Source organism: Cynocephalus volans, chromosome 13 (assembly GCF_027409185.1).
Source record: "Cynocephalus volans isolate mCynVol1 chromosome 13, mCynVol1.pri, whole genome shotgun sequence".
NCBI lineage: Eukaryota > Metazoa > Chordata > Mammalia > Dermoptera > Cynocephalidae > Cynocephalus > Cynocephalus volans.
Window position 1 is genome coordinate 41,085,424 of NC_084472.1, and position 23,127 is coordinate 41,108,550.

A 23,127-nucleotide genomic window follows, 5' to 3' on the forward strand; every position below is an offset into this window, starting at 1 on the left:
TAAGTGAAACGAGTCAGGCACAGAAAGAGAAATACCACATGTTCTCACTTATTGGTGGGAGCTAAAAATTAATATATAAATTCACCCCCCACACACACACACACACACAAAGAAAAAAAAACAGGGGTGGGGGGAAGAAGATATAACAACCACAATTACTTGAAGTTGATACGACAAGCAAACAGAAAGGACATTGTTGCAGGGGAGGGAGGAGTGGGAGGAGGGAGGGAGGTTTTGGTAAGGGGCAGCAATAATCAACCACAATGTATATCGACAAAATAAAATTTAAAAAAAAAAAGAATTATGTCCCCCAAAACCCACTGAAGCTTGAGTTGTGTCCCCCAAGTTTTATATATTAGAAACTTGGCCCCCACTGTGACTGTTAAGAGGGTGGGAAATCCTATTATGGTAATTGAAACGTGGATCCTTGAAGAGGTGATTAGATTGTAGGACTGTGTAGTAATGAATGGATTAAAAATGGTGGTCAGGGGCATGGTTCTGAGGGCTTTAAAAGGAGAGCACATCAGAGGTTAGTCTCTCTCTGCTCCACCATTTTTCTGCCATGTGATACCCCTGGGTCACTGTCGCCACCACCAGTTGGACTTTGGATTTCCCAGCCTCAGAAACTGTAAGCAATAAATGTCATTTTCTTTATAAATCACCCAGATCCATGTATTTTGTTATATGCAACAGAAATGAACTAAATCAGAAAATTAAAAAGATTTGAAGGAAAAGGTGAAAATGTGAAACAGTTGTCTCGGTGAATTGAAGAGTTAATTTGCTAGGGATGTGTAGAAGGGTTTTCAGGCAATCCTAAATGCCCATTTAAGATTCATGGACATTTATTAAAGGTAGATTGTGCAACCAGATCATGTGATCTCATGTTTTGTCCAGCAGCTCACTGAGTGTGGGAGACGTGAGAAGTTAGGGGTCCAGGGTGGCTGGTGCCTTTCAGAGGAAACTGAAGCTGAGGGAGATTAATTACCTAATGTTGCTTGTTCAGCCTGTAAGTATAGGAGTGAGTTCGGATTTGTACTCAGCCCCATCTGTCTTAGAAATCCATGCTCTTTCCAAGGAAGAGGACATAAAGACAGAGGGTACAAACAACTGAACGTTCCATTGTCACTTGGCAGCTTTCAGAGTAGCTCAAAGCATTTTTGCTGAATCCAAGCCTGCATATTATCTGTATACCATAGCAGCCTCCTCCTAGAAGGTCACACTTCTAAAATGTTATCACAGCCTGGGACAATAGCAATGATGCATCTTGATGGTCCAAAGCTGATACATTTTATAATGATGTATTTTGTTTAGTTTTCTTGGTTAATATTTAAGTTCTTTTATAGTTTTTAATTCAAAATACATTATAATATTTTTAAAATTTGTTTCTCAAAGGTGTTAGCTTAAATTGGGCATCTTAGTCTCAATCCCAGATCAATGGACCCCTCCAGTCTCAAGGGAGTCAGAAACAGCTGAGTAGGGACAGCGATGGTACGGTGGCCAAAGCTGATGAGACAGTGTAGACCTGAGGATCATCACGGTGATTAACCCTTTGTCTCCTCCATCTTCAGTCCACTTCTTTCTAGTGCCTTGAATTCCGTCTTCAGCAAGTGGGACCTGCCAGTCTTCACACTGCCCTTCAACATCGTACTGACCACGTACCTAGCAGCCACAGGCCACTACAACCTCTTCTTCCCCATGACGCTGGTGGAGCCTGTGTCTTCAGTGCCCAATATCACTTGGACAGAGATCAAAATGCCCTTGGTAAGTTACCCAGCGGCAATGAATTGAGACTCCCAGTTTCCACCACAGACCCTCTCGCTAATCAGTGTGTGTATTACCCGGGCTCTCAGCTTCTTTAGAAGCATCGCTCCCTGATGATGGGCCTGAGCAGAGGATCAGAAAGCGTTACTACCACATCCATATATCCTTTCAACAAATCCTTATCGAACTTCTAATGTGTGCTGGCCACTTTTCAGATACTGGGAGTACACAGGGAATAAGGCAACAGCATCCCTGCCCTCATGGAGCCCACATTGCACAGCAGGAAACATAATATACAAGCAAGCAAAGAAGTTTCAATACAGAATAATGGTTGTTGAGCGATATTAGATAAGATGGCTAGTTTGATAAAGGGGCAAGAGACTAAAATAATTGTTTAAAATTAAAATTTTAAAGGTATTATCAATAGAAGACAGGAGATGAATTTTCACACACTTTCTATATCTGTGGCTCTCAAGCAAGGTGATTTTTCCCCTTGGGAACATTAAGCAATGTCTGGAGACATTTTTATTGTCAAGACTAGAGAGGTGTTGATAGCATCTGGTGAGCAGAGTAAAGACCAGGGATGCTGCTAAACATCCTGCAATGCGTGGGACACTTTAACCCCACCCCCAACAAAGAATTCCCCAGTCTGAAATGTCAATAGGGCCAAAGTTGAGAAACCCCAACTTTATATTCTACTATCCCACTATCACAAATATACATATTCATTTATTCTGCTGATCTGTTGTCAGTGGGGATAAAGGAATGTAATAAAAATCTAACGTAAGATGATGACATATATAGAATTGTAAAATATTGACCTTGTTAATGAACATAGATATAACTAACAGCTAATAACTAAAGCAAGCTTATTATGTATCAGACCCTGTTCAAATGCCTTAACATATTAACTCATTTAACCCTCATAATAACCCAATACTGTACATACTACTATTATCCCCCTTTTACAGATGAGAAAACTAAGGCGCAGAGAGGGTTAGTTGCCCAAAGTCAATCTGCAGTTAGTCCCTGTGCTTAAAACCCAGGCAGCCTGACAGAGTCCAAGCTTCGCACTACCCCCATCATGCAAGGCAGGACATTACCTTCAGGTTGAACAATCACAGTGTAGCCAAATCCCAGCTTCTCAATGCAGTCCAGAGCCTCATCAGCTACCTTTAAGTGCTGGGGTGTTCTTAACACTCATCACCCTTTATCTTTCACCCATTAGTTCTAGCTCTGCTTTCTAGAGTAATTCAGAACATTGCTCCCATGATAGTCTTTTGAATATTTGAAAACATAACCTACATCCTCAAATGCTGTTTGTATAATAGAATTTTGAGCCCTCCCTGCCCAACCACACCCATTGTCCTGGTGTTCTTAAACCTCGGCTGGCCCTGCTGCTGGCTCTCAGCTCCAGAGCTACCACTCCACAGGGTCCTCCAGGAACGACCATACTCTAAACCTAAACCCATTAGAAAGGGAAATGCTCCCCTGCCCCTGATGGCAAATGCTGCTGCAAACACTGCAAAGCCTTTGTAACATTTTTGTCTTTTTAAGTTTTAAGTTTTGTGCAGGGCTGAGGCTGAGGCTGAGGCTGAAATAGGATTAGAGGCAGGTTAAGGCCTAAACCCAAGAAAATGGGAAAGGCAGAGCCCTGCATTTGAGAGAAAGCCCACTCTCTCAGATGGAAAATAGCCAGGGCAAGAGCGGGGACAAAACTCAAAACTTCGACAGATTCGGCAATGATCAGCCATCTGGCAATTAGGAAAACTGCCTTTGGGTGCATGGGCCCACTGTGTCTGATCCCTACCCATGAGGTGTTGTCAGAGTGACAGCCACAGGCACATGGGGCACTACCAGAGAGAAAGGGTCACGAGCCCCCCACCCTACACTGTGAGGCTGGACAACCCAGCACAGAGGGTACCAGCCTGGTGTGGGTCACAGAAAGGACATGTCTCTTGTTTATCTTCCAAGTAAACAATCAGAAAGTGTAGAGAACACAAACCCACTACCCTGAGGTCCAAGCTCACCCTCTTAACTCCCCACCAGCCCACCACTCTCCTTTTCTTCCACACCATCAGACCTGAGTTTTGAAGATGCAATGCCATTTTCCTCTTTCTCTTTAAAATAACAGGGGAGAAAGGGGGATTCCTTTTTGTTTAACCAGCTTATTGTTGTAACATGAGAATTATAAGGAGTACGAGTAGGCTGGGTGCTTAGTAAATTTCCACAGCACACCTGACTGCCCTTCACACCGGGCTGTCAGCTGCGTACAGGCGAGGGCAGGCTGCTGGAGCCCAGTTCACCAGCTAGACTACAGATCCAGCCGAGGAAGCTTCATTCGAAGCCCAGGCTCTGTTCCAAGGCCACTTGTTCCCTCATTCCTCTCATTCCTGACTGCTTGAGCTTAACACCTGTGTCCCCGATGGAAAGATGGAAGTTGGATGCCCCTCAGCATCCCATATTCCTCAGATGTTGGCAAGTCGTGGGATATTTATTGAGTAGACTTCTGGCCTGTTCCCAACACTTCAGCTGCGTTCCCTGGTCTGCTACAAAGTGTTTTCTGGGTTCCTATAAATAAGATTGGTCCCAGCCCTGTCATTCCTTTCACAAGTTTATAGGGTCTGGCCCAAACAGTGTTGGGTCAATAAAAGGCCACCCATTCCAAGACAAGGGGGTACAAAACTTAGAAATTCTCTAGGGCTCCTCAAACACTATTCCCTAAAGAAATCACTTTGATCCCAGAATTAAACCAAATTTTTAGGAAGTACAAAATTTCATCCAAAGAAAAAAATGCAGTTACTCCCCACATTTACAGTAGCTTATCTGTAACTTATCCAGTGCACCCCACACTCTGGCACATCAGTCTCACCTGAGGCCCTGGGCATGCCCCAGACTGATTAAATCAGAGTGTCTGGGGAGGAGCCAGGAACTGGTATTTCTTTAAAGATCCCCAGGGGATTCCAATGTACAGCAAAGTTTGGTAATCCCTGAGCTAATCAATACCTATTTATTAAGCACATATTATGTCCCCAGCCATAGAAGCCCCATCCTCAAAGAGGTCATTTGGCCCGATAATGGGGAAAGGAACTTCAGAATTTTAAAGCTGGAAGATCATCTACCAGGCCAGCCTCCCCTAGTTACAGGGGAGGATTCCGTAGCTCACAATGAGGAAGGCACACATCCTCAGTCCCACCAGAAACTCATGCAGAGCCCCCCCAACTGGATCCCTGGACTCCCACTCTCTCCTTGCCCTGCCATTCTCCCTCTCTTCCCTTTTGCCCTCAAAGGACTGCAAAAATATGGACAATTCAATCCAGGCAGAGAAAGGCCTTCTGACATCACAGCCAAATTAATCATCCCCAATTGCAACACCGTCAAATCACTCTCAGGCTCAGGGGTGTTTGGGCTTCGTGCTGCTCCCAGATGTTCCACACGCCACCTTCATGCAATGCTACTTGCTCCTCCAGAGCAAGGCAGATGCCTTCTCCTCCTTCCAGGGACCCAAAGCCCCCAGGGTAGTGTTGAATGGGCAGCAGCCACCAAAGAGGACATGCCAACAGTGGCTTGATGGAGAATCAGGGAGGCTGGTAAAGACCTCAGACTAGGGGTCAAGCTCAGAGGCTCTAGCCTGCCCTTGGCCACCAACAGGCTGGATGACCTTTGGTCAAATCATTCATTGAAATGACCTAGAATATTTCCAGGATTGCAGAAGGTCTAGAGGAAACTCTCTAGTTCCCTGAACCCCTGTGGCAGTCTATGGAGCAGGTGCATCTAGTCCCCTCAAAGCTCCCACTCTCAGAGCAGCAGCCATGTGTTCCTCAGAAACACCAGGCCCAGCCCCCGTGTAGGGGGCCCTGACTTTGCATGAGGGGTGCTCAGGTGCCTGCTAGGTAGTGGAATGAGGAGCTGTTCATTTCAGCTCGTGCCCTACCCATCCTCACACGAGGGAGGACATAGTCATCTTCCCATTCCACCCCAATACCCACCCCCCCAGGACTGGCTCAATCCGGGCCATGAGTCCTGGTATCTGCAGTATCGGCCTATGCTCCAGTGACCTGGATTCTGTTAACTTTGCAGTTGTTACAAGCCATCCCTGTTGGGGTTGGCCAGGTGTACGGCTGCGACAATCCCTGGACAGGCGGCATGGTCCTGGTGGCTCTGTTCATCTCCTCGCCACTCATCTGCCTGCATGCAGCCATTGGCTCAATCGTGGGGATTCTGGCAGGTAGGACAGAGCCCCCTCTCTGCAGGGAGGTCCTTGGGATAATTTCTCTGATGTCATCTCAGCCCCACACACAGCAAGCATTCCAGACTTATTCTCCTCACTGGAATTTTAAACACTGTCAGGGGTAGAGGGTTATTTTTCCCTTTCCTGAGTATGCAAGGGGAGCAGTCATCAATAGCGGGACATGTAGAGAGATGCAAGGAGACTGAAGACATGGTTGGCATGCAAACTGAGCTCCTGGAGTGAGGGTGGAGGAGGGTCCCCAGGGTGGAGGTGGGGCGCAGCAACCAAGACCAAGCTAGGGCGTAAGTAGCCAGCACTTGAAATTTTGAGTAAGCTAAAAGGAAAAGTTTTCTCAAAACTTGGATTACATTTGACACACGTGGGTTAGTATTTTTACATATATGCATGTGCACACATTTATATACGTATGTGCTCTTTCTGACGACAGAGTCAGACATTGAGGTGGGGGCACTGGGAGTAGGAGCCGGTTTTTGACTTATCCCAATATTTTTCAAAGACTTTTGGAAGCAGAATTTTAAAAATATATTTCATTTGGAAATCATTTTAAATTTTAAAAGTTACAAAAATAATATGAGGCACTCATAAATTCTTTACCCAAATTCGCCTATTGTTCATATCCTACCCCTTGTGATATATCATTCCTCTCTGCATATATCTACATGTGTGTATATGTAATTTTTCTGAACCATTCGAAACAAAACCTTTTAAATTAATATCTTTCTTGCTAAAAATGCAGCTGCTCCTGCTGGAGGAGTAGGGAGGGCTTAGAGTCGTACCTCCTTGGCTGCCCTCACCCCAGAAGTAGCCATACCTCTGTGTGAATACTATGACTTTGAAAAACAGTTTGGAAACCACTACATTCTTCTCCTTATTGGTTTCCTAAGACCAGATGCCATTTGCAAAGTCTCCTTTGATGGGCAGAGCTGGGATGTGGGGTGAACGACAGGATGGAGGCCACCCTGAGACCTGGCACCAGCCACGGCATGGCCTTTGTTCTGTGACCCAGAATGAGCCAGAACAACACACCTTGTCCCACAGCCCTGACATTGGCCACACCCTTTGAGACGATCTACATGGGCCTCTGGAGCTACAACTGCGTCCTCTCCTGCATCGCCATCGGAGGCATGTTCTACGCCCTCACCTGGCAGACTCACCTACTGGCCCTCATGTGCGGTAGGTGTTCAGGAAAACTGACAACTAAGTCACTCTGGCTATTACTTCCCTCCTTGGTTATGCAAAACCCATGACGACCACTAGTCAATACTGAGCAGTGTGACAGAAGGACCTAATGCCAGCACTACCTTTCGCAGCTGGGGATTTTAGGTTCCTCCTCTGTCGATTGGAGTCACAACTAGCTTATGCCATTGTACTTACACAGTGTTGTGTAATTTACAAGGAAATCACATGTGCATTTCTTTGCATGCCCATGGCAGCATTCCTGCTCTCTAGAACTCTTCATTCAAGACTGCTCATAGAGCACCACTGAGTGCCAGGCCCCAGGCTAGGCACAAAAGACTCAATGGTGACCATGTCCTCATGAAGCCCCAGTCTAGCAGAAAAAAAGTAATTGCATAAATAATTGTTAAGGCTGTGACATCTGCAAAGATTGTTGGAAAGATCCGGTGAGGTGATGTACCTGAGTGCACTGCGGGCTCAGGAGGTCATAACACAGTGTCATGGAAGTGCAAATTCCATACAGTAAGTAGGGAATGTGCCATCTGAAGGGAAGTTGACCACAGTCCTCATTGCACACCTGCACCCCAGCACCATGCTCCGTGTTGTGTAAACATATGAATTCACTCATCCTCCCAAGAACACGACCAGGCACGGGTTGTCAGCCTCACTTTACAGATGAGGAAATGAGACTCAGGGGTTAACTTGCCCTAGAACACAGCTGTTAATGGCAGCCCCCCTCTCCTGGAGTTGTGACATTCCCTGGAAACAGCAGGAAATGACTTTAATAAGTAAAACTGGAGACAAGTACAGGGAAGAATGGCCTCAGAACAGCTTTTCTTTTGCTTTTTCCCAAGTGTGTGGAGACTGTAAATGATGTCCGTGTCCCTTGTATCCCCCTCAGCAGCCAACATGAGGCTGGGCATGGAGACTGTAGGCTCAACAAATATTTGTCAAGTCTAAAGTGCCAGATATTGTGGGGTTCAGACTGTAACTGCCTTTGGCCTTCAGAAAAGTGCCACATTCCAGGGAGAGGCTGGGGTTTATCTCAACCCCTGTGAGTAGGATTTGCATGGGCAAAGAGAGGGGGAAGTGGTGTCCTGGGCAGAGGAGAAAGAGAAAAGTTGCAGGGGCAAAAGGGGATTGTTCAGAGACACCAGCAGTGTGGACAAGCTCCTGTAATAGTCCTCGGGGTCCAGCTCCTGGTGTTATCCCAACTGCCTGGCCCCTGGGAACCAGCTCATGGACCCAGTAAGGTTCAACCCTGATGAGATTTGGTGAGCTTCAAACAGCATCATGCTCGTCAGGATCTTGGACAGGAGGGATCTTAGTGAGAGCTCATGTAGTCTGACCTCTCTCCCCACTGACATAATAATCCAGACTGTGCTGGCCCATCCTCAAAGTCAGTGTAGACAAGTAAAAGATGCTCATTGACCCCTGGCTCTATGCAAGGCCACCACGGAAGTGGGGGAGAGGATAAAAGGATATCTAAGCTTTTATCTCTGTCCTCAGAGAATGCACAATCTGATGGGAGATGGGCCACATCTACCCGCAAAGATTAGTAATGTCAGACAAACGAGCCAGATATCAGGGCACAGTGCAGACACTGAGTCTGTAGAAGAGAGAGTGGGACCCCTGTTCTAGGTCTGGGCTTGCTGTTCTGCCACAGCAGTGGCTAGGAGAGGGGGCATCAGGCTCTGGAAGCTGACTCTAATGGTTCTCATTCCTCCACAGCCCTGTTCTGTGCATACATGGGAGCAGGCCTCTCCAACATACTGGCAGTGGTGAGTTTGGATTCTCCTGAACACTACCCTAAGGTGTCCTTCCCCAGCCAGAGCTTCCAGACACTGCGAGTCTCACGGAAGAATCCTGTGTGGGTTATGGTAGCTAGTACTCCACACCATGCCTCTGTCAGTGTTTACGTAGGGTTTGTCCAGAGAAGGACTAGCTTTTAATGAATGGATAGATGGAGCTCTATGGCTGGATATGGGAGACGATTCCTAAAAGATTCTGATTGTGCCCAAAGGTACCAACACTTCTATTCCTTGGCCAACTACTCTGACATTCTAAGTCCAGGAGCACCAGTGCCTTCACTTGGCAGGGGGGGTCCATCTTCAACTCCTATCACTTCCTTCTCCCCCAGAGACCCTGACCCAACACAGGAGCCTAAGAACATTCTTCAGACCCCAATGCTTTTATTTCCAGGTTGGCGTGCCACCAGGCACCTGGTCCTTCTGCCTTTCTACCCTCATCTTCCTGCTCCTGACAACCAACAACCCCACCATCTACAAGCTCCCACTCAGCCAAGTCACCTACCCAGAGGCCAACCGCATCTACTACCTGACAGTGAAAAGCAGTGAAGAAAAGTCCCCCAGTGGTGACTAGCCAAGCTCCAGGCAGAAGTGCTCTTTGCCTGGACCTGGTGTCTGCTCCCTGTGGTCTCAACTCTGGATCAATCAGCTGCTAGTCCTCTTCTTTGCCTCTCTTTGTACCTGGGTGGAACTCAACATACCTGTAACTCCCTTTCCCTGAGCTGATTTTCTCTCTGTGCCCAAATCTCCATAACTACCCATCGTGCAACATTAAAGGAAGGTGATAATGAGATTGCCAGAGTTAGAAGTTAAGGAGTATGTTTTAAATGTTGTTGACTTAAAAACATTACTTAGTCTTTGGAGAAGATGATTGAGATATGATCTTCTTGGCATGTTTAACTAAGCAATGAATGCTGTAAAAATTGAACTTGCCAAGTGGTTCCTAGGCAGACACGAAGTGGGAGTAAGTCAGGAGACACATGCTAGGAAGTGAAGATGCCCCAGAGTGCAGAGCTGGTTGCTGACGGCCACAAAAAGTTTTGCACAAAAGAGAGGAATTTCACATTGATGGAGTTTTAAAGTCAAAACGGGGATAATTCTGGCACTGAAATTGTCTAAATAAGGAGACTTGAGCATTCAGTGGTCTGAGTAAGGGGCAAAATGATACCCTATAGAGAGAGAGGAATTAATAAATTAGAATCCTATATATGATTTATTATGGAGGATAAGCATTTCTTTGTTAAGATCAAACCAGCAACTCTGATCAAAGATTTCAGCTGAGGAAAGTACCTGAGCTCAGTGTGTGAAAAGCTTGGGAAATTTATTTCATTTTTCCATTTGCTTGTGGATAATGGAGGCTTTATGAGGTCTAATACTTAAAACAAATGGTTAGCCTTAACTGTAGAGGAACAAATAATTATCTACGAATTTCATAATTTGGCTTCCCAATTATTGTCAGTAGCTTGCAGTAAGTCTTTACATATACATAGGTCAAGGGTCAACAGACTTTTTTTGTAAAGGGCCACATAGTAAATATTTTCATCTCTGGAGGACATACAGTCTCTTGCAAAGTCTCAACTCTGTCATAGTAGCATAAAAGCAGCTGTAGACAATATGTAAATGAATGGCCATGGCTATGTTCCAATAAAACTTTATTAAACAGCTGCCAATCCCTGATAGAGATAATCAACATATTAATGGTTAGAAAGCAGTGGGTATTCTATAGACCAAATGGATACCACCAGGTCCATTACAACAGACATAGTGACAAAGACATTTTATATGTTGAGTGGTCGTGTGAAGACTCCTAGGAAATTGAAGGCACCCAGAAAAGTGAGATTATCATGGCTGGAGGGGAAACTCCTAAAGCATTCTAATGAGAGATAACCAGAACTAGAAACCTCATTCACTGCCCTAGACAATCCCCTTCTCTCTCCATCAAGCTCTTCAGGCTTTCTGCCCAAAGTGGACCTGAATGGTAACTTCTAGCCATGCTTATTGGATTCTCAGCAGGAAAAAACTATTTGGATATGAAAACTTCTTTTAGTTCGCTTGGACAAGATTATCTCTTTCTCTCCCTTCTCTTCCCCCTGACACTGCTTACCCCACTACCTCCATCTTATGGGATTGGAGAACTCCCTGGAATGATCTTGTCCCCACCTTTGCCAGGGTGTCCTCATCTCACTGACCTGCTGAATGAGTAGGTGCAGGAGCCCTAAACGTAGAGACTGCTATCACCAGCATGAGGTTGCAAGGAAGCAGGCCACCATGAGAGAAGAAGGGCTTTGGGACCCTCATCCTGGTTGCTTTTCTACTATTGCCCCAAACTACCGGCAACAGCTCTGCCCTGTTGAACTTAAGTATGGAGTCATTAAAGAGAATAAAAACGTCTGGGTGGGGTTGGGGAGGAAGGAACTTTCGAGGAGGCTGAGTCGAAGCCACTCTTTCTCTCTCCCGCTTCCTCCCGTTTCCAGCTCCTCTCCTACAACACGGATGAGTTCCACTGTCAGCCAGTCTTGTCCTACTGCATTTTAAAACAGTGGATATTGAATCATCTTTTCCATCTTTTCTATGATAATTGACATAGTCAAATTTTCTACTTCATCTTGGGTCAACTTCAAAAATTTGTTTGTTAAGATATAATACGTTTTCTTTTCCTTTACAATTTTGTTACCATAGAATTATAATGTTCTCGTACAATAATTTCAGTTCTCCTGTATCTCCTTTTCATTTCTAATCTTATGTAATTTTCTGCTCTTTTTTCTTTAATCAGGTTTGTGAGGGGTTCATCCATTTTATTGGCTTTTTCAAAGAGCAGTTTGGGATTTAATTGTTCTTCCTACTGGTTTTGGTTTGTTTTCTATTTTATTATTTTTCTTGTTTTCTTATGGTTTGTTTAAATGTTCTTTTTTTTCCCTAACATTTTTAAATTGATGTAAAGTTCCTTCATCTTTGGTTTTTCCTTCTTTAGCAACAAAACCATTTAAGGTTATTAATTTTCTCCTGAGTATAGCTTTAGCCATGTACTGTAGGTTTTGGAATAAATAATTCTACTTTCAGCAGTTTTTAAATAGTTTGTAATTTCAGTTTTGATTTCTCTTTGGTTATTTGAGGATAATATAAAAATGTGTTTCTTAATTTCCAGTTTAATTGCATCATGAGTGGAAGATATGACCTGTAAAATTTCTATTTTTAAGTTTTATGAATTTTTCTTTGTTGCCAAGTACCTGATTTTGGACATATAAAATGAAATTTTTTGATTTGAAGGAAATACATATTAAATTAATTTAATTGTACTATTCAGTTCCTCTATGTCTTTATTTATTTTTTGTCTATGGAGTCTTAATTCCAAAAAGAGCTTACTAAAAATCAATTATAATTCTAGAGTTTTATCAATTTCTCTTTGCATTTCTAAAAAGTTTGCCTCATGTATTTAGCTACTACATTGTTTGATGCCTATCGATTTATGACTATCATTAATTCTTCGTGGGTTTTTTCTTTTACCCTTACAAACTACCCATCTTCATCCTAGTTACTGCTTTCAACTTCCATTCCAATTAGATAAATATTAATGTCGTCATACCTTCTTTCTGGTATTTTCTTTGTTTTAACCTTTATTATCTCCTTTTATGTTTTTTAACTTTATCATTTTATTTTAACTGTATTTCTTAAAAATAACATATAGCAATCTTTTATGTTTTAATCTAATCTTACTGTTTCTCTAATTTAATAGGTTAATTCACCCTTTTCATGTTTAGTCTAACGATCGGCATGCTTATTCTTTCATCCTACTTTTTTATGGAAATGCAATTGATTGTATGTATCGGTGGGGTACAGTGTTGAACATCAATACCTGTGTGCAATACATGATGCTCAAATCAGGATAGTTAGTGTATTCAGCATTGCACATTGATCTCACTTTATTTTTGAACTATTTATTTTTCATTGCTACTTTTGCTTTTTCATGTTGCTCATTTTGCAAATTTGATCATATTACCATCTCTTTCTTCCCTGTGCTAATTTGGAAGGTCTGCTGTTGTTTTCCATTCCACTAGTGGTTACTGCCCCTTCCCCAACACTCATGATCAAAAGTATGTTTCTATATTATTTTGAGGGGTCTTCAAAATGTTTATGAAAAGATTTATATACTCTTTTAGTTCCATTTTCCCACAAACTTTGTGAAATACCCTCGTATGTAAAAACAAGATGCCAGACAGTTCACCTGACGAGATGCCCTGTCTCTCCAATGCCCCTTCCCAACTCCAAGGGACTAAAGCCTTTATAATGCTTTCACTATAGCCCTTCCCAGTGCCCCAGCCTTAAAGCACTTTTACCTCTCCAGCTATCTCCTACCTCCAAATTCTGCTGAGATTATTTATCATTTTTAATTTTCTCCCCTTGTAATATGCCTCTTCTTTTTACAAGAATACTTACTGAGCTCCATATATCACAATTCCCAGCAATTCTATCATTGTCCGTGTGGAGTTTACTACTGTCTTGGACGTGTTACCTTTTATTACTCTTTGCTCTATTCTTCATCTTCCCTTGTCTTTCAATCTCTGTTCTGATTTATTTATACTTGTTTAGAGCTCTTTCTTGAGTATTTTCTTCAAATAATGTATGAGAGGCGATGGGTGACATGTTCTCTGACTTTTTGCATGTCCACGATTTTTCTTTTTCCTGAAGAGTGGATGGCATTTTGGCTGAGTGTGGAGTCCTTAGGTTGTAGCCCTTCCCTCAGGTGTCTGTAGATGTTGCTCCTTTATTTTCCGGCTTTCTGAAAGTTACGAATGAGAAATCTGATGCCAACCTTATCTTTTTTTCTTTTGTAAATAACCTGTTCTTTCTGGAAGATTGTAAGATGCTCTCTCTCTCTCTGGACTTCAGGAATTTTATGAAGTTAAGCCTAAGTTCGTGTCTTTTCTCATCAATCCTGACTTTCAATCTGCAGATTCGAATCTTTCTTCAGCTCAAGCAACTTTTCTTCTAACATTTGTTTATATTTTTCTTCCATCTCTTCCTTGTTCTCTCTCTGGAACTCTTATATCCATATTAGGCCCCTGTGATCTCTGTTCCAATTTGCTTATCTTCTTCTTTACAATTTTTATCATCTGTATTTTTGCTCTGCTTTGGAGGTACTTTCATGTCCCAACAGTAACCATTCTTTCCTTCAATTCAACAGGTACATTGAAATTTTTAGTTCAAAAATCATGTTTTTAGTTTCATAAAATCTCTGGGGATGGGGGCTGAAATTGAATCTCCATGCATATTTGTACTATTCCTTTGTTGTTATATATCCCCTCTTCCTCCAAAAATCAGATACAGTCTCTGGTAACTCATGGCCCCAAACTTCTTCCCTTCCCCTCTTCCATCACAGTTGGGTGCCTGTGTTGGTTGCCAAGGGCCATTTGCCAACTTTCATGACCACAGAAACTCTACCTTGTGGCCTGGCCTCACTCTCTCATTCGTCCAGAAGACATTGCATGAGGAAATATTAAAATGTTACTCAGGCCCTGGGCTTGACAATAAACCAGGAAAGAATCAGACCAGTTCTTGCCTTCAAGGAATTCATTTTATGGGGATTTTCCTGGCCAGGTGAGTAGTCTCACCTTAGGTGAAGATGAGGACGATATCACAGACTGCCTGAGCCCACTTAGGTTCACAGCACCAATTTCTATCTTGAGTAAAACTGTCTTGTCAGGTAGGTCTTCTGTTCAGGGAATGTATCAAGCATGATTTTAAGGGTTCCAGGAGATTTTCAGTGTCCTAACTTGCTGTAATCTGCTAGCCAAGCATTCCCAGCCATCCCTTCGATTCAAGGCTTGAATCTGTTAAAATGTTAGTAGTCCTGGGAAAGTAATAGAGTGAGCGTGATCGATCATCCACATCTTATGTTGAAGGATCCATTTCTAAGGATAGAGTTGATGAAAAAGGAGGGAGAGGATAAAGAAAAACTGGGTGACACACTTGAGAGGGTCTTTGGCAAAGGAGGGCATGGCTGAAATGAGGCCAAACTGGGTGAATGAGAGTCTGGAGCCCCCTTCTCTCATAGAGAACGATGAAGCTGGTTGTATTTGGCTTGAAGAAGAGAAGAAATAGCTGGGGCCATGGCTGCCTGCAGTATGAGGTAAGGCATGTGGAAGAAGTCAACTTACCCAATGTTACTCCAGAGCATAGAGCAAGCACCACTAGATGGGAGACTTTGAATCAATGGAGAGGGGTGCTTCTCAACAATGGAGGTTGTGTGAGAAATGGTGTCCTGTGAGACCCTGAGTTTCCTGCTCTGATAGTGCAGGAGCAGGGGCCAGAGTCCTGTTGGGAGTGCTTGTTTTGGGTGGGGGACTAGATCGGATGACCATTGCAGCCTTCCAACTCCAAGTTTCTGTGATTCTATGACCCTGAGTTCCTATAGAGGAATAAGGGGGCGGTATCACTGAGATGGCAAAATGGTTAGAACATGATAACCATATGTACCAAAAACATATCACTATCACCTTTCCAGCTAGCCATTTGGTCACGTTAGCAAAATGCTCAACTTGGCTGCTTGTGTGGACACAAACTGGGGGACCAAGGTCATTCCACTGGGCCTTGGCTTTGACTTTCTCCTCCCAGTCCCTCTCCCCCTGACAGAGGTTCTTCTGTTAAACCCTGTAGGATCGCCCATCGAGAAACTCAGTCTGTCCAGCCTGCACTTGTGGTTTCATCAAACTGGTGTGCCCAAGCTTGTGTGTGCTTCCTCTATGAGTCTGAGCTTTGTTTTCTTGGGTCATAAAGGTTGTGAGGGCCTGGGGACAGCTATAATCTAAAACCAGGAGGGGGCTGGCCATTTCAGTGTGGGCATGATTTCTGCTCTATAAAACACAGTCTCATTTGGCGACTTTAAAGGCATTCACATTTTATGTGATGTTTTTTGACTTGCGTGGTTTTTCCTGCCTCTAGCCATTCACAGAAGATAGAATAATCCATAGGGAACCTTTCTACCCCAAGTGGAACTAGAAATTCCAAGACCCCAAAGAAGGGGTCTGGGAGAAGATGACAGGTCCTTTTTAACCCTCTGTGAATTGATAACAAGGAGCCCCCCAGCCCCCTCCTACAGCTGCACAAGCTGCTGCAGCAGCATGAAGCAAAAGAAGCTGCTCCCTGGAGGTCTAGCTCCAATGTGAGTTTATTCCACATGGACTCTGGCCCTATCCCCTGGAGGAATCTGACCTCCTCAGGTTTAGTCCCTGGTGGTCAATACGGGTCTCCTAAGATTGGACATTTAGAGTTGAAGGGAGCCATGATCACTGTGAAGAAATTTCTATTTTGAAGTGAATTCTGATTGAGCCTTCAAGGAAAGTCTGTAGACATCAATGGATCTTTTGGATAGCCCTTGGTACCTGAGCTCTAGCCTTCGGTAGGACCTACTGGAGAGGATCCTAAGTCTAGTGTGTGTGACAGATACTCACTGCACTTCTGAGCACCACAGTCATTTGGCTCATGGGTGCATGTGAACTTCCTGAATGGCTTCTTAAGGAGCAATTGCTTCCTGTCTTTTCAGACTGGTTACATGTTGTTCACAGGTGGCATCTCTCTGTTATCTCTGGGGTGGATGGATGCTTAGGTAGCTGGAGTGAGCTCACCAGAAGCTCAAGGCCAGACCAAGAAGGCAAGAGACAAGCATCAAGGGCTGAGCCAAGAGAAAGGTGGAGGCCCAGGTGTCATCAGCAGATGGCCAGGGGCCCTGAGTCAGCAACACCAAGGACAGGCACCTGTGCAGGGAAGTGATATGCTCCCCACATCATTCCCCACCTCTCCCTGGAATGTGGGGGCCCACTGGGCTCCTCCCACCCCTTTGTTTGCTTTTCTTCCTCAGAAGGCCCACAGTCATCAAGACCCCTCTTCCGTAGTTCCCAAACACCTGGTGCGGTGGGAAGGGGCCCTTTGACGTCAGTGGGGGAGTCTGTCTACTCAGGTGTAGCTAATTTCCTCAGTGTGAGGTTTTGCTTCTGAACCCAGGTAGGCCACCTTACACTCCACCAGAGTATGTGTGTTGGGAGGGGGAATACAAGAGTTCAGGGGTTCATGCATGACCCATCATACTCACAAAACCAAACAAAACGTGTTTGGATTGGGCCCCCTGCCCAAACTCCAGCCCACCAACCCTATGGCTTCAGGCAACTTGGGAGGGCCGGCTTCCCCAACATATAAGCCTCAGAGTGCTTTCTGGAGGTAGGAGTTAGGTCATGCCCTTCTTGCTCTGAGATGGTCCCTTGGTGAGCTTCCAGACCCCCTGGATGCCAGTCAGCAGGAGTCAGAAGGAGAAAAGGTCTGAAAATTTCCACAGAACCAGAAAGACAGAATCTAATATTGGGCTGTGCAGAAATTCCCATCCAGACACCGATGGCAATACTGTTCCCCAGCCTGTGCCCTGCCTGTGTGGGGAATTAAGGGAGCTCCTTGTGGTTGGAAGGCGAACTGGCCCCCTGAGGAGACAACACTTAGATAATCACTTTAAAGGCAAATGCTGGAGCGACAATTCTAATAAGAGAAGAAACTGGGAGGTAAGGCCTGGGACAACAGGGAAGCTACTAAACAGTCCTCAGCCCTGTCCCTTTAAAGGAAGCCTGTCTGATCCAACCAGGTGGGGGAACCATGGTAGCTGGAGCTAGTGTCCTCCAGGGAGCTTAGGAAACATTTTTTGGGTGGGAGGGCCAGAGGGAGCATGGGAGAGCTACAGAAGGAGCATTTGTCTTTCCTCTCCCTCCTCCTCTGTGGGATCCTTCCTCAACCAACAGATGTGCACCAGGCATAGGTTTAGGGAAAGCTAGTTTGTGGACTTACACAAAGTCAGCAAGAGGACATGCTGTGGGGCTCAGGGAAGTGAAGGGTTCGGGTTTAGGAGAAGTCGCAGTGCCCGGAGATGAGGACCAGAGACATCACCCAATCGGAAGGAAGCTTCTTCCCAAATCCCAATGGTCTAGATTCCTCCAGCTCTGTGCAGGAAATCAAAAGGAGCCCAGGTAAGAGGTCCTCGGGGAGAGAAATGAACCAGGCAGAGCCCCTAACCAACAGGACCATCTGACTTAAAGGAGGCGCATAAAGCAAGGCTGGTCTGGTTCTGTTTCTTCCTTCTTTTGAGCTATATCTAGGGAAGACAGTCCTGGGGTGGGAACCTTACTAAGAACTCCAAAGAATCTAGATCCTGGAAGCTTCAACCCGGCAAGACTCTTACACACTTATAGTTCAAATCTCTTATGTTGTAGATGAGAAAACCACGCTTGTTCAGAGACTTGTCCAGGGGGCAAAAGAGCGTGGGCAAATGTCCAGGTGTCCTGGCTCACAACCCTGAGTGCTTCTTGTTCACCTGGTGAGGGAACCAGTTAATCCATCAGCCCTCACATCCCCTTACTACCCCACCTGCCCACTGGATGAGCCTTCGCATTCTTTGTGGTCCTTTCCACAACTCTATGACCCACAGCTCTGACCTCAGTGTGGTTCCCAGCGCAGCATCATGCTGAGTTGAGCCTCTGGGATGCAACCTTTGGTTAATGAGGTAGAGTCGAATACTTCTGCCTGGTAGTCCTGCATGCTTGCCTTAGATATTCCAATAGAACTGGATCATCCCCATATCCACAAGCATCTCAGCAACCCGATTTCTCAACAACTTGTCTCTTCAGTGTCCCTCTCTTATATACTCATCTTAGATTACTGTAGACTAACTCTGTGTCGCTACCAAGAGTAGGTGCTTTTGGAAGATAGATAGCAATGCCATAAGGAATAGCATTCCAGGATATTGAAGTTATCTGATCAGAGAATAGATAGCCTCGTAAGCATGTGATCTCCTCCAAAACGGGCACCAAAGGATTTGAGCCTTGGGGAAGTTGCTGAGGGAGAGCCATTCTGTGAGGCTTGGATGTGCCTGTGGGCAGGGCTCTTCCTACCGTCAACAGCCTGGCCTTGATGTACCCCATCCTCTCAAATGTTTACATCAACACCCTTCTGTATGGTTAGAGGGAAAAAATAAGTTTACTCTCAAGTACCAACTCTGACTGATTGGTATTGGTTTCTGAGTCATTGTGTTAAGAAGGATTCTGAGGCTGTATCAAAATTTATTGGGAAAGAGTGCTGTGGTCAATTAGCTGGGTCTGTCATAGATTAGATAATGGGGGGAGGGGACAGAAAAGCATGTGGAGAAAGGGACTATGGAAATGTTGCCGCAAGAGAAGAAGGCAGTATATAATAGTCCAGAACTTTCACTGGCCTTTCAGAGGGGATCACAGATGTGATGACACACAGGTGGTTTTTGTAATTTTTTGTAATTTTTGTTACTCCTTTTGGATATGAAATAATTTATAATTTTTTAAATAAAAAAAGACAAAATCCCATTGATATAATTTTGGAAGGCTCCAACTGTCTGTAAAACACCTACATTGCAGGATTAAAGAATCAAAACCACGAGATCAAAACCTGGCTCCATTACTGATCAGCTGTGTGGCCTCAGGTAAGCCACTTCTTTCTGGTACTCAGTTTCCTTCTGCCAATGCGTGGACTTAAAAGTCATTTGGCTAGCCAGAATTGATAGATCCAAATAGTTTCATTAGATCAAAGAGCATTTACTGAATATTTTTCATGTGCATTGTAACTATTAATATAAAACTTCACTGTGACTCTAACTTCAAAAGATGTAGTCTGGAGTACCTTCTGCAAATGCCATAGAAATTCAGAGAAGGGAATGATCCATATGGTCAAATAAGCGAAGGATGGCTTCCTGGAGGAAGCAGAACATAAACGAGACCTTGAAGGATGGATGGAACTTAGGCAAGAAGAGGGACGGAGGGAGCACAGAGAGCCAGTGATAAGGCCAGAGACCACCACAGGGGTGTGTTGGGAAGGAAAAGGAGAAGGCTGATGATGAAGTTAGCTGTGTCGTGGATCATATGGAAAGCCAGGCAGAGAAGTTTCAGCATTTTGCTCTTGGCAATAGGGAGCCATGTAGGTTATTGAGTAACAGAGTGACAACATGAGATGGTCTAGCAGTTGAAGCACAGAGTGGATTTAAAGAGGAAAGATCAAAGTCAGGGAGACTAATAACATAGACTTGCAATTCTGAGGGTGTGGGCTGGGGTAGGAACAGGGGAGGAGAGTTCGAAGTCATTCTAGAGGAAGCTCGGTCAGCTGTTACTCCAGTTACAGATGGGGTGCTCTGACTTTTGTAGTCTCTTTAACCTCATTTGTGTGAGATTATCATAAAGTATCATGAGGCTAAATGAGGTATCAACTTATTTATGCTTATTAGTCTCTTCCGCGTGGAGTGATCCAAAGGTACCAAAAGAAACAATCTAGGCGAGCCCATTGGCCAACTTGGGAACTGCGTGGGGAAGGAGAAGAGAAAGAGCTTAAAGCATTTACTATGAGGATGTCTCGATTATTTCAGGGTTACAGTGATTCACACCCATCCTTCTCTAAAAATAAAAAAATTGGCTAATTGATTAAGAAGTTAAGGCTTCTTAATAATTTATCTCCAATTGTTCCCATGGACCTGGACTTCTCTTTACTTCATCCGTCTCTCAACCCACCTCCCGTTCCAGATGGGAAGGTTCAGGAAGAATTTGGGGTTTTTTGAGGAAAGGGAGCCTTAGTTTAAAGAGAAATGGATTCTAGAATACCTAATTAGGACATTACATTCAAACACAGACTTGAATTCATAGATCGAAAATAAATCAGTAACAGAGAGTGAGGTTTAAGAAAAGAAATCTTAGATTACAAGGCAAGAGACAGAACAGATCTATGCAATATCTACTCTTGGCTTGGCTATGTGGTGTTAGACAAGTCACTCCATTTCCCTAGACCTCAGTTTTTCATTCTGTAAAATGAGAGGGTTGGACTACATAATTTCGAAAGCCTTTTCTAATTCTAACAGTCAATGCCTCTGATAGTTTATAGAATGATCTTTGAAAATGTCAACTAAACACAACTTCATAGAAAAAGGTTCCACCCCATTTACCACCAACAAACATCCACATTTCATACACGCACACACACGTGCACACACACATGCACACACACAGAGTAGCCCTGGAAATTACAAGTCATGGTGCAAATTCCATGTGGGGAAACAGCTGTCCAGATTGTGGCCAAAGCATAATCATGTAGAACTGGCTGTAGAAAATCAAATTATATCTGATGTATCACTTCCAAAATAAAATCGTTCTGGTGATGTACCTAGGAAATTGTCTTGTGGTGTGTAGGTGTGTCCACAAACATCAGGTCAGGGGAGTGAGGGACCCAAGGAGCTGGGGAGGGATGAATGACAAATGGGTCTTGATGGTAGCTGCCAGATGCTGCATATGTTGGACATTGTGAGTGATATATGGACAGCATTGATCCACCTGCAGGAGAGCATAAAACTTGTTCAAATCCTGAGAAAGACTACTTTCAGAACTTGTACAGACACGGACCTGTTTAGGTAAATGTTGATTTTCAGAAGTATCGACTAGATCATTTTTCCCTTTCTGAAATATGTCTTACATGGTTTGATTTTGTTTTGTTCCCCCCAAAGAAATTGTCATAAGCTTCAAAATTATGTTTCACAGGTGGGCTCTTCTATGAAATCTTTTTTTTTTTTTTTGCCAATGATATTTGAACAGTTTGCATTTTGTATGCATTAGAAGTCAGTAGAGACATGAGTACTTTGGGATCACTACTCCCCAGAAAAAGTGTTTCTGAGCAAATTTTTATGGCTCATGGTTGTTCTTTCCTTCTCTGTATCAGTGGGAAGAAAACATCACTGGAATCTTGCTTGTTAAAACATGGGATAGTGGCAATCCTCAAGGCAGAGACTGTGTCCCTGAAATGGTCCTGAATGGCCCCCAGCATGGAGCTACATGCATTGGGGTACTTAATAATGCTTGTCAGAGAAGTGGACAGCAGTGGTTCCTACACCGGAGGCATGCCAAGGAGTTACTCAGCTGCTAAGATGTACCCACAGGTTATTGAGAACAGAGCTTCCCAGCCCATGTGCCATAGCATGCATGTAGCTGTGCCAAGAGAGCAACCCTTTGGCCTCCAAGCAGCCTGCTGTAGCCAGAGTCCCTGGGCGCAGGACCACCGTCCATAAGTAACATCATCTGTTTACTGCACCATGCTACACAAGTACTATTTTTCTACATGTGCCATGATGTTAAGGGGGAAAAAATTGCAAAGGAAAAAAAGCGATCAAGGCACTTATTGAGTGCTTACTGAGAACAAAATTTACTGCCCAGCCTCACCTCCAAGCAGCTTAGAGTTTTGCAGCCTGATGGAATGGAGCTATGTAATAACTTGGGGACCAAAACAAATCACATCAAGCCAGATGTCCATCTTCAGTGGCCTATTTTCTTTTCTCTCATTAACTGAGTTCTTGCCACTCTTATAGAACTTCTAGGTTTCAGGTTGGATGGTCTACGTGGCCAACCATTCATCACCACTTATAAAAGTCCACTTTTATCCAAGTAACACTGGAAATAATCAAACCTTACTCTGTGACTTCAAAAATCCTACACAATCAGCTGTAACTTTTCTCAACCTGCAAAACTCTTTATCTGTATTTCAATATTTATCAAGCATTTAACATTTACCTTAAGACATATTACTTTTAAAAATAGTTCACACTCTGAAATATCCAGTGACACTGTTCATTTATACCATTAAGAAATTAAAATGTGTAGGATAATTATCCCTCATTAATTTATTCAATGAACACTTCTGAGTGCCTATAGCATATCAGACTCATGCTAGGTGCTGGGGGTGCCAAGGGAAATTGGTATAATTCTGGCTGTTGAGGATCTCACCGTTCTGTAAAGTGACAGTCAAGAACACAATTAATTATTAGTAAGGTGAGAGTCAATGCAGGGAGGTATAAAATGCCTGGTGTGTCCTAAGGATAAGGAGCCATCCTGCTTGAAGCAGAGGGGTCTGGTACCATCAGAGGGCCGCGTCCTCCCTAAGAAGGTACCTGATGAGTGAGCACTGCAAAATTCTTTTCCAGAGCATTTTGCAAGCCTTATCTCATCTTTATAACAATACAAAGAAAAAATGGCAGGTATCCCTCTGAGATATCTGTCATCATTTACAGGTTGGGTTTGCAAGGTCAGCTCTACAGTGTCTACA

At 44.0% G+C, this 23,127-nt stretch overlaps 1 protein-coding gene across 2 annotated transcripts in view; it reads left to right on the forward strand.

Moving 5' to 3' along the window:
- The window catches only part of SLC14A2 (solute carrier family 14 member 2), a 59,555-nt gene that overhangs the window by 16,024 nt on the left and 20,404 nt on the right, over positions 1-23,127 (forward strand). The window contains exons 5-10 of one of the 2 annotated variants that reach the window (XM_063077044.1): positions 1,569-1,761; positions 5,842-5,989; positions 7,052-7,186; positions 8,921-8,970; positions 9,392-9,563; positions 15,419-15,424. In XM_063077044.1, coding sequence (XP_062933114.1) covers positions 1,569-1,761; positions 5,842-5,989; positions 7,052-7,186; positions 8,921-8,970; positions 9,392-9,563; positions 15,419-15,424 — 704 coding nt within the window. The remainder of the gene's footprint in view (positions 1-1,568; positions 1,762-5,841; positions 5,990-7,051; positions 7,187-8,920; positions 8,971-9,391; positions 9,564-15,418; positions 15,425-23,127) is intronic. The other variant, XM_063077045.1, reaches the window with a different exon arrangement.